The sequence below is a fragment of the Hyalella azteca genome, unplaced genomic scaffold (assembly GCF_000764305.2).
Source record: "Hyalella azteca isolate HAZT.00-mixed unplaced genomic scaffold, Hazt_2.0.2 contig183, whole genome shotgun sequence".
Lineage (NCBI taxonomy): Eukaryota > Metazoa > Arthropoda > Malacostraca > Amphipoda > Hyalellidae > Hyalella > Hyalella azteca.
In genome coordinates, this window is record NW_025930542.1 from 72,707 (window position 1) to 83,627 (window position 10,921).

At 38.9% G+C, this 10,921-nt stretch overlaps 3 protein-coding genes across 3 annotated transcripts; 1 reads left to right on the plus strand and 2 right to left on the minus strand.

Moving 5' to 3' along the window:
* The first annotated feature begins 693 nt into the window (after positions 1-693).
* LOC108666540 lies at positions 694-5,006 on the plus strand. Its single transcript, XM_018153436.2, has 6 exons — positions 694-1,032; positions 1,873-2,077; positions 2,369-2,857; positions 3,324-3,434; positions 3,695-3,893; positions 4,379-5,006. The coding sequence occupies exons 1-6, from the start codon at positions 784-786 to the stop codon at positions 4,482-4,484; spliced, it is 1,359 nt and encodes a 452-aa protein (XP_018008925.2). The 5' UTR covers positions 694-783; the 3' UTR covers positions 4,485-5,006.
* A 1,595-nt stretch (positions 5,007-6,601) lies between these two features.
* On the minus strand, positions 6,602-8,064 carry LOC108666533. Its single transcript, XM_047884169.1, has 2 exons — positions 7,299-8,064; positions 6,602-7,156 (listed from the first exon to the last, which is right to left on the minus strand). Exons 1-2 carry the CDS (start codon positions 8,062-8,064, stop codon positions 6,882-6,884), a joined length of 1,041 nt encoding a protein of 346 aa, XP_047740125.1. The 3' UTR covers positions 6,602-6,881.
* Positions 8,065-8,171: 107 nt separating this feature from the next.
* LOC108666542 (NIF3-like protein 1) lies at positions 8,172-10,874 on the minus strand. The gene is made up of 2 exons (XM_018153438.2): positions 9,798-10,874; positions 8,172-9,203 (listed from the first exon to the last, which is right to left on the minus strand). Exons 1-2 carry the CDS (start codon positions 9,840-9,842, stop codon positions 8,172-8,174), a joined length of 1,077 nt encoding a protein of 358 aa, XP_018008927.1. The 5' UTR covers positions 9,843-10,874.
* Positions 10,875-10,921: the final 47 nt, after the last annotated feature.

Genomic DNA, 10,921 nt, shown 5'->3' on the forward strand with positions numbered 1-10,921 from the left:
ATTGCTAATTCGATATTTTGAGAACCCAACAAACCATGCTAAAATTCACCGTTACAAAAGTAAATGTCAAAAGAGAATTTTTACAAGGGCCACCAAACTACATGAGTCTTAAGTTTACCCTGAGGCTTCAACCAGACATTTTTACTTATTTGGTATGCCGTGACGTCAAAGAGAGGACGAAAAGTTAGATCGTGTTGAGGTATCTGGTATTCGAGCGTCACGAATGTGTTATTGTCCTGGTCCTCCGACCGAGCCCTCGCAGGGCTGGTCGCAACAGTGGCGTAACGTGTTGCTAACCTGAAAAACCCGTTTGGAGGCGGAGCGTGAGGGTTCTCGACTTTCAAAGATTTCCAGAGATAAGGGTTCATGCCATTTTACCTCGATCGTTTTTTTATGAAAATTGATCGAAGGGTAAATTTAAAATATCGTTATTGTGGATGAATAGCCCGCGCTTAGTTGCCGTTAATCCACAATGCAGTCACTGCATGGGAACAACTAACCCCGAAACTGAACGAATTCTTCCAGCCAATGAACGAACCTGGCAAGGTTCAACTGCTCCTGAGGCAACCAAGAACGTTTTATAATCAAATGTTTCCGGCGCCGTATTATTCAACCGCACGACATAACCTGTCTGGTCAGCTAGCTATTTATATCTTGGGGAAGGACAGCAAGGTAGTATTTGCTTCACGAGATCTGTGGCGAGAGCAACTGTTTGCTACTGCTCCTACAAATCGTAGATGAAATTCGCTTCTAACGCCTTATGCAACAGTCATTTACCTACTTATGATGTCCACTTTGCCAAACTTTTCAACCTTGTACGATAGTACTTTAAACTTTGGTGATACTTATCTGACACAAAATGAACTGCACCTCACAAATAACCCAAGTTTGCTTGAAGATCTTGAACAAACTGTTGTGAATCAAATCGTAGACGACCAATGGCAAGAGCTTTATCCCTGCCACCGGTGGCAAAGCCTACACGATTCACTGGAAAGCTTCCGTAACCGCGGAATAGAAAACTGGACCAGCGATGTGAGTACGAGTTGCAGGGCCCGGGCAACGATCAGGTTAAGTAGAAGTAAAACTCCACCAAATGTACCCTGAAAGCATAAAATTTTAAAGCGTAGAAAAACCTGAATAGTATAATCTATGAAATAGTGTGATAAATTATTTAGTGATTCCCGGTTGATGTAAATCTATTACTATTAAACATTATATATTGGATCAGTCAAAGACTTAATAATGCAACGGTTTTCAGAGCGGTTGAATAGCCTTCACGATCACAAACTGAGCCAGCGAAGATATCACGCTCTATTTTAAGCTGAATAATTTCTGATATGATGCAATAATTTTGAACTTAATAACGAACTTCCGCCTCTTTCTCGAGTGTAAAATATAAATACTCAACTTTTAAGAACAAAAATCCTATGGTGCCACAATTTTCTTGAGTAGATAATTTACACTTTATGTTTTCAAAAAGCAACCTAATTATAATTACCTAATTATTTGCCAAGCACATTATTTCAGAGGAAACTCAACGAATTCCCTGAGATCTAGTATACTTGGAATGAAGTTTCGGAGTTTTAAATTCGACAGTTCACTTTCACTTTCTACTGAATCTTCCATTATTTCCTTACACTAAGTTAGGATATGCAAGTTCACTCCAATACTTCAGAGTGGGGCCTACAAGCATGCCCATTGTTTCGTTGTAAATAGATTAATATAATATATCATAAATGGCTTAGCTTTACTGCTAAATTTCGGTAAATTGTTCAAACTGTATTTATACGTTAATTAAATACTAACCGCGATTTGTTGAAATTGTAAAGTGGAAATGAGTAACAGAATTTTCTTCTGCTCGTATTTCTGCAGGATTGTTTCGAATGGGCTCTGGCGGTGTGCAGAGCTGAGAATCTACCGTACGAGAACTGTAAAAACTTCCACGTTTTCCGATGCGTAACCGGAAAACAACTTCTTAGCTGGAATCTCGGCGACTTCTCAGCCAACGTTGACTCCGAATACGGCCCAGTGTTTTATAATAAAATAAGAGAAGAGGGGCAGTCCATGCTTGCATCTGGTGAGTGATGAAAGCATCAAGTTGATAGTATCCTGTACGGGAAGCTGCAATGGTCTAATAGGTTCCTATTAAAACGTTATCCTTGTATTTTTGTAAACATTTCTTGACAGTTCATTTCACTTTTTAGTTGTATTTATTTATAACTCTACATATCGAATACCCAGGTCACAAATGAGAATGAATCGTATAAGAAATTTGTACATAATTTTCCTTTAAACAAAGTAGAATATGCAACAGTGTGGAATAGTTGCACCTTCCAACCAATAAATTTTCGTCCCGATATGCCAACAGGTCTTCAGTACACTACCCTAAAAAACATGGTAGAACCTATTGAATCGACACACAATGAGGGTTCCTTGTTCTCTCACAATGTATCATCAGTGCCATCCAACAACGAAGAATTTCAAGATTATAGATGCAACGATTACTTTTCAACTCTCAAGAACATTGAAACACTTGATTCATCTTACTACAGCTGCAGCGATGATATTGACACGATGTTACAAAATTATGAATCGGCTATGACATATCCATTCGATGAAGAGTCCCAAAAATATAGATCAGAAAATTTTCTTGACACCTCCTTCGAAAACAGTCTGGACAACTCGTCGAGCGATTTTGCTGAAGAATTTTATCAACGTTCAAGCTCGTCTTCACCTTATGGTTATGACACTAATCCAAATTCCCCGCCTGGACTCATGAGCAACGTCCTTGAGCCTCGCATTGAGAAGCTTAACCTTGATGAAATATGGCAACCTGCATCCGACGTCGCTGAGATCGGTAATAATTACCTTACAATTGAAGAACAAATTAAATTTTCTGTGATAGAAACTTAAATATTTTGATTGATTAAATACTTACGAAATTTGCATGTAGGCAAGCCTCTAAAATATAATTGGTTTATTGACAGTAGCAAAAGTTTAGTAAATCTCGAGAGTAATTTTCACCACCACGGGTGGGGAAGATTTGTCCATTCAGCCCGAGGTACCAGGGCTGCTTTAGAGTTTAGAGCACTGGAGATTTGCATCGTTCAGGGATGATTTGAATCGTTTACTTACAACACATTATGGGGTTTAGACTTTCTGGCTGTTGCCAAGATATTAACTTGGCAACAGGGCTCGTTATCAATACAGTCAATGATCACTACATAGGCTGTTTTTATTACAAGAGATGGCATAAAACACTAGTCGAGTAGTTGATAATTGTTTGAGAACCAAATTTTTATAGACTGGTTCTCATTTTACAGCGCAGGAATCTTGGCCAATGAAAGTCGAGCAAGTAGAACTGAAGGACGACATCATCAACTCCTCTCATTGGTTCCAAAAAATACCATCGGGAGGCCTTCGCAAGAGCAGATGTGAGTTGAAAAACTAATTATTATATTAGTGATGCTTCTTTTTCCATTTGTAAGGCCTCTAAATGATATAATAGTATTAATTTATTTGCTAATTATGTGATAACTTTCAACAAAATTTATTAAGTAACCCCCAAAATTTAGTATTTTCTCCTATCATATGCTCACAGAAGTCCCGGAAATTATTCAGTAATAAAAATTTATTCGCCTTTAGCTCTCAACCGTAAGCAATAAAAAAACAACATTATTAATTTATTTTCCAGACCGAAATCCAAAAATATGGGAATTCATAATTCGCTTGCTGCAAGACCCTAGAACAAACCCACAGTTCGTGCGCTGGGAAGACGAGGCTCGAGGAACTTTCCGACTAATGCAGAAAGAAAAGATCAGCGCCGCGTGGGGTCGACGCAAAGGTTCTGACGGACATAGCCTTCCTTATGAGAGTGTTGCTCGATTATTGAGGTGAGTCAATATACGTTATGCAGCTAAACTTATAGTTCAAATACTACAACGTTTGTTACTGAGCTAAGAGTCTACTTTGCACTGCTAATTGATTCTTTGTACAATTACCACAATGTTGATTATTGAGTCCTTTTCGATATGCACTTCAACTCTTAGTTCAAAACCTACAATGTTATTTGCCAAGCAAGGATCCTATTTTGAACTGCACAAAATTCTTTGTATAATATCCACAATGCCGATTGCAGTCTACTGTTACGCAAATGAATTCTCAGTTTAGATACTTAAAAGTTGATAATTTAATATAATATGTTTTTAATTACAACTTAATTATTAATTAAGACTAACTTTTCGTAAAACACTTTAGTTGAAGAAAAATATATTGCAAATTGCTTCATATTTCCATGATCCGTACCTTGGCTTGCGTCGTAGAAACTTTGATACCTGTCATTGTCTTTTTTAATATTTTTCTATCACTCAAATTTCAGGCACTACTACAAGAAAAATATTCTGCTGCAAGTTCGCGAGAAGCAGATGGTCTACCAATTTGGACCCGAGATCATGAAACAAATCAGCCAAGGATACAAATGGTAACTAATATTCAATAACCAAGAATTGTGTATCGGTGCCAGTTGAGATAAATTTGCCTTTCCCAGTAGGTAGGTAATAGATTCAAATTGCAGTTATGTATAAAATTTTACTAGGTACCGTATATACTCGTTATTCAGCACGATGAAGCTCATCAGTAATCTAGCGTTCTTTATGATCCTCCATGTACTTTTAAAATTAGGATCTCGTATTGTTACCCGATTTCGTATCGTGACTTAAAATGTGAAATTACTCATTCATTCTGCCTACTGTTTGATGTAGAATGCAATACATGTGATTAGTTTTAGGCATTTAGATTGTGATTTTTAGCAACTCTCAAGGCAATGCTCATTCGTAAACGTACAAATAATGAAATTAGTTGTTGTTGATTAGTAGAAGATATAGAGAATAATTAATTGATTCATTAATTATATATTCGTCTCCCTTGAAGTCGTCCGTAAATTAGAACGCTCGCAATATCAAGCGAAATCATAGATTTAATAGAATAGAAGTGTGGGAACTGAAGAAATAGGCTCATGGCCTGTTGCCGTTTCTTGAACTTTTCGTGACTTGAATTCACAAGGGATCCGGCCTTTGGAACCCGATCTTTCCATAACTGACGATTGATTGAGATAGCTGCTGGACTTATTGCCTGGTCCGTAAGTTGCTAGGCATTTTAAGACTGAAGGCACCGCCACGTTGTAGCGTAAGCTATTTTGTTCGAACTTGGCCGCTACGTCGCTGTCGTCGCTCTCCTCGTGCAGAGCGCTCAGGAGCACACTAGCGCGTTTCGCTTCGTCAGTGTTACTGTTCGCAGTGACAAGTGCATAGAATTGCATAGCATCTTCAGCGTTGAAGAAATAGGCCTGTAGTCGATTCTTGTACTTTTCCTTTCAACTGACGTTGGTTTACATTATCACTGGACTTTTACTATTTTCGTAGGGTGAGAGGCATCTCACGACTGAACATATGCTTTTGCATAACATTGTCTAGTCTGTTCTTGAAGGCGTTCTCCAATCATTAAAGGTAGACAAGAGGTTCGTGTTACATGATCTGCCGACATTAAAGCCATGCTGACAGACTGCTAGATGGCTAATATTCAAGTTATCGATAATTCCATCCATCACAACAGATTCCATTACTTTACAAAGAACACTTTCGAGACTGACAGTACGATAGTTACAGGGGCTACTGACGTCATTTAAAAAAAAAGTAGTGTCACTAAAGCAGTATAAAGCTTCTTTCCAATTGGCCGGAAAAAGTCCCTTCTTTAAAGTTTTATTTTTAACACTACTGGCTGGCCAGTACGATGGATAAATCCTCCAACTAAATGAATCTTCAGTAGTGTCGTAAAAACATAATATACCTAAACATGCTCATCTTTTACCGATACCGTGTAAGCGTTAAATAATAACGGGAAGGTGAGCCGTCTTTTCCTCAGCATCAAATCGAGGAGCTGCGTTTGAAATTAAGATCTCGAATTAAGTTACCAGTCAATACGCAGCCATTTCTTGCCATGTAATTTATTTAGTTAGTGCATCGAAGATATTTAAAGACTTGCATTATATCCTTGTTAATTTGCTAATAATTATAGATTGTTACCTGTTTACTTTTACCCCTGTACCTGTTACCTCTGTAGTACAGTGAATTTTTTTCCAGATAATTAGTTAAAATTAAGAGCTATATTTTAGACACCTTACAATTAAACTTTATTTTTGGTAAATGTTTAACATGTTTTCATGAAATAAAAATTTGAAAAATTTCCGAGATAATTTCCCCTCCACAATGTTTCTCCAAGCTTCTAAGATGACTGCAAAGTTAAGGCTTGTCTCGTTAAAATTGGGTGTGGTGAATACTGGAAATGCCACTCACCAGGAGAAGTTTCCGGGCGACATCTGTAGAGTGACAGCTTGTCACACAACTAATTAATGACTGACGTTTAGCCGTCGCAAAGACAGTTTAGGAAACATCAGTTAGAGTTAATCATTTTAGACCCCATCATAATCTGCTTCCATACATTACTTAGTGTGAAAACTTAAAATTCACATTAAACGAGATACAATTACGTTTTAAAAATCGACTATGATTTTCTACTATATGATGGAAGAATAAAAAAACTTCACTGAAATAAGTACAAAATCAACTGCCATATATTTAAGCGATCATAAACAGGAACAACACAAAATTCAAGTTACTTAATGTGAACTTTTTTTTTTCATGAATAATTCTTAATTCAAATACCTGTTTGCATTCAAGAAACACTTTCTGATTCAGAATAAATTATTGATTCCATGCCTGCAAAATATTTTCTTTGGACAGAGTACAGATCTTTGAATGAACTTCGCGCCGCATCACACATAATTCACTGAATTTCATATTTGTAGAGAAAGATATAAGTTGAGATTATTGAGAGTCATTGTTGACAGTGAGTCCAGCTTCAGTAGACAACGATTTTGGTTCCTCATCAAGCAAGCTCTGTTTCCAGGCAGCCTGGAGCTGCCGCCTCTTCTTAGATTTGTTTTCTCTTCGGCTGGATTTAGCTTCGAGCAGTCGCCGCTTCTGGGCAACGACGCTGTCTTCACCGTTCATCAACATATCCAGTTTTTCTTGCAGCAGCAATCGCGCTTCTTTACGATTCTGGTGCTGAGCCCGATACGTTTGGCACTTCACAAATAAACCTGAAACGATCGGCTAGTTTTAGCGGGCGGAAACTGAATATATATCTCATTTCCATACAATAAGTACTTCGTATGATCAAAGGGCACAAACCTAATTCATTGTTTACAGAATAAAAATGAACATGAAGCTCAGCAAAGTTACCGGATGGAATATTCCTGAGGTACACAGCACTGGCAGTTTTGTTGATGCTCTGACCGCCAGGTCCCCAACCGCAGATAAACTTCTCTTCCAGGTCTTCTTCCCGCAGCTCCGGCACGCGAGAGCGATCAATTTTGGGCGGCTTGTTCGAAAAATTGCGATTTTGAGCATAAAAAGGAGTTATCACGTGTAAAACTTCGACTGTATTTCGAGTAATTGCCAATTTATCGAAGACTCGAGTTTCTTGAATGCTATTCTGAGATATTCTTGACGTTGGTAAAGCAGCAGAGGAAAGGAATCCCAATGGCCCAGGAAAGGTATTTTTTTCCACAATTTGACTATGAGAGGAATTGGAAGCAGATGAAATTGAGTAGCGCATTTCGTTTATGCAAGGAACAACTGCCGGCATGGACGACAGAGAATATTTTGTTGGATTACCGAGGGCACAAGATTTCATACCCGCAAGAGATTGAGAAGCAGAGGATCTGAACGGAAGCACAAATGTAGACCGCCAACACACTTCCTTTTGAAATGAAGCTTCCGAGGCGCTCATAACATGCAATAAAAGACGCAAATTAGAGACAAACTGACCACAGAAATCCGATACATAAAATGCCTTCATTTCCTCACAAGAAGGCGAACACACGCACTTGAATGAAAACCAATTAGCGTAGTAAGTGCACCACAAAGATAAATCTGTAGGAATGGAAACACTATTAAGAGTTTGTAAAGCGATACACCCCACGATTAACCAACTATTTAATAACATTAACGTAATTATATAAGGAAAGTTGCAAGTTTAGAGAGTGTAAAGGTACCATTTTAGTGTAAAGGATCCAAAATATTTCCCGATTTTCCATGAGATATCAGTTCACCTCAGACGATCTGTAATGGATCGCGGTCTTTTTGGGACACAACCACCGAAATTCTGTTCTTAAACAGCGATTGTAATTTAGGCTGCAGTACAGCCGATAGGAAGCCACGCTCTGAATTTGAATGCTCGAGGAGCACAACAGATCGCCCCGTTTGCGTGAATTCAAGAACGTCGTGATGTCCCATTTCGCCTGAAACGATCAGATCAGCTTGAACGTTCCTAAGAACGCTAATGCCGGAACCAGCGCACACCGCACCTGAACTCACTATCGTATCTAGGCTATGATTCATCGCAAGGGCCAAACGTACGTGAGACAGACCTGTCAAGGTCTTAAGTCTCTGGATAATGCTTCCGATGGTCTCAGGTGCAGAAAGTGTGGCCCGCCTTCCCATGCCTGTGTGAAGTTCTGGAACGTTTTCACAGTGGCTTAGAACAAATTTGGCGTTGAAATTAATCAAAATCGAGATTAGGGATGGCAAATCTTTCTGGGAACTCAAAATTGTGACAGGTAATTGATGCGCATCAGACAAAATAGCATAGGGAGAATGTTTGAGAGCAGATAGCTCGTCTTGAAGATTCTTAGTGGAGCATTCATCAACGGAAATGACTTGGAGCTGATGAGAAAATGGAGACGAGGATGTTGAACGTTCCAGAGGCTCAACAACGGCATCACCGAAAACCCCGACAAGCCAGTCATTAACACCTCCATGAAGAGCATCATACGCCGTATGAGGAGAATAAACAGCAATGCCGCGCTGCAAGCATGTCCCAACAATTCGTTCTTTCCAGTGACGCTGGGTGACTTTCTTCAGGGCCTGGAATATCGGTGGATGGTAGGAGAGGATGAAGTCTGCCTTGCCGGCTACAGCTTCTTCCAGAACGGGTTCTGTGAGATCGTTCGTCAACAACATCCTGGATACGTTCGAGAGAGAGGGAGGCTCTACCAGCAGTCCTACGTTGTCCCAAGAACCTGCAAATCTCAACGGGGCAAACTTGTTCAGAGTTCGGACGACGTCTGTCAATTCCATGGCAACCTGAAAACAGCATGAACGTTAAAGTATTATATTTCAGATGAAATAAATCGTATCAGCATCTATGCCTACAACTACTATAAACTAAATCTTGATAATGACTAAAATTTAGTTTTGAGGAAAGAGAATACCGGTACCTCTGGATTTGAAATCATTGTGAACGACCGTTCACTTTCCTACACAAAGCATCATTTTCAATCAACATATCCTGTGCTTTTTTAGACACTCAATAGAGATCCAAGCTCAGCTTGTTTAACCGAAGCTCACATAGACGAAAATACGCGTTTGATTATAGACTGATTGCCTATGGTCGAATTTCATCAGGATCCAGGGTTATTGATAGCTCCATCTTTAATTTTAAGCTATGCTGACGCGACCGCTGAGTCGAGAAGTTGAGGGCGTCCAATACATATTATCGTTGGATATATATATTTACGTGAATTAATTTATGAAATCTATTTGACTCACCATGGATAAATTTATTCTGAGAAATACTAACACAGTTACTTATGCATAGGTTTTCAAGTATTTCCAGTTTCTAGACTAATAATATATTGCAATAACGGCTTTTACAGCTTGTCCAGCTTAGCTACCCACCTTGTTCACAGACGAACAGCGGAGTAGAGACAAACCAAGTTTCATCAACTGCAGCTGCAATAATGGTCCTGAATACTTTGCTATTAACCTTGGATAGAGCGAATTTAAGGTAAAATAATAGTCTATACAAAAAGCGGCGACTATATCGGGCAATTATTCCAATTTAATTAACGGATCAAATGCTTATGCTTAATTGAAAATCTTATCACTTTTCCTCGATTCCTTTGAAAGTACCTCATTCCCCGCAAAAAAAGGAATATCCTTATAAGTTTGTCGTTGCGCTAAGATTCGAACTTTTGTTTAACGCTCGCTAAGCATTAACGACCAGAAATGTGCATTGATTAGGCAGGTAAATTGCATGGCCACGCATGTGCAAGCTGCTTAACATATCTCCAAAATATGAACTGTCCACGAGAGCATCAAGCAAGACTTCAATGAAAAACTGAGCAGTTCACCTGAATTGTTAAAACTTATGGAAGTCAGAAACTAAAGGACGTAATACTTGTAGAAAGTTGCGTATAAATTAACACAGCGAACTGCCCTCTAAATCACTGCTTTAGTGGTTAGACAAGAGTTAATAAAATTTTATAGACAGAAAGAACCCGGGGGAGCGTCCAAATTCCCCAGCAGGGCAAGATAACCTCTGCTCTTCGCGGGAGTCTCGAATCTATGAAGTGTGATCATGGAAGCAGGACATAAAATAATCAGGACACGACTTGAAGCCCCAATACTCACTGTAAGCGCAACAAAGGGAAACAATTGAATAACAGAAAACACGATTTTCGAGTAATCATTTCCAGTGGATAATCCAGAATTAGCCATAAGTTTGAAATCTTCCACGAGTAAATAGTTCGTGACTCGTGCTAAACCTGAAGTTATGATCAAGCAAATTTCGGTTTGAAACTAGTTAGAAAAAAGTTACACAATCTTCAGGCATAAAAAGACAGATTTTCAGTCGGGTTATTGAAGTCTTGTGACATCGCTTCGAATATAAACTGCTAGGAAAAAAGATAAGGTTTGAAGTTCACGTGGTATTGACGGGGTATCCTTGTGATACGTTGATGGGAAGATAAGCGAGTGTTCGTATGGTATCCCTACGGAAGTCGGTAAGAAGGCACATGGAG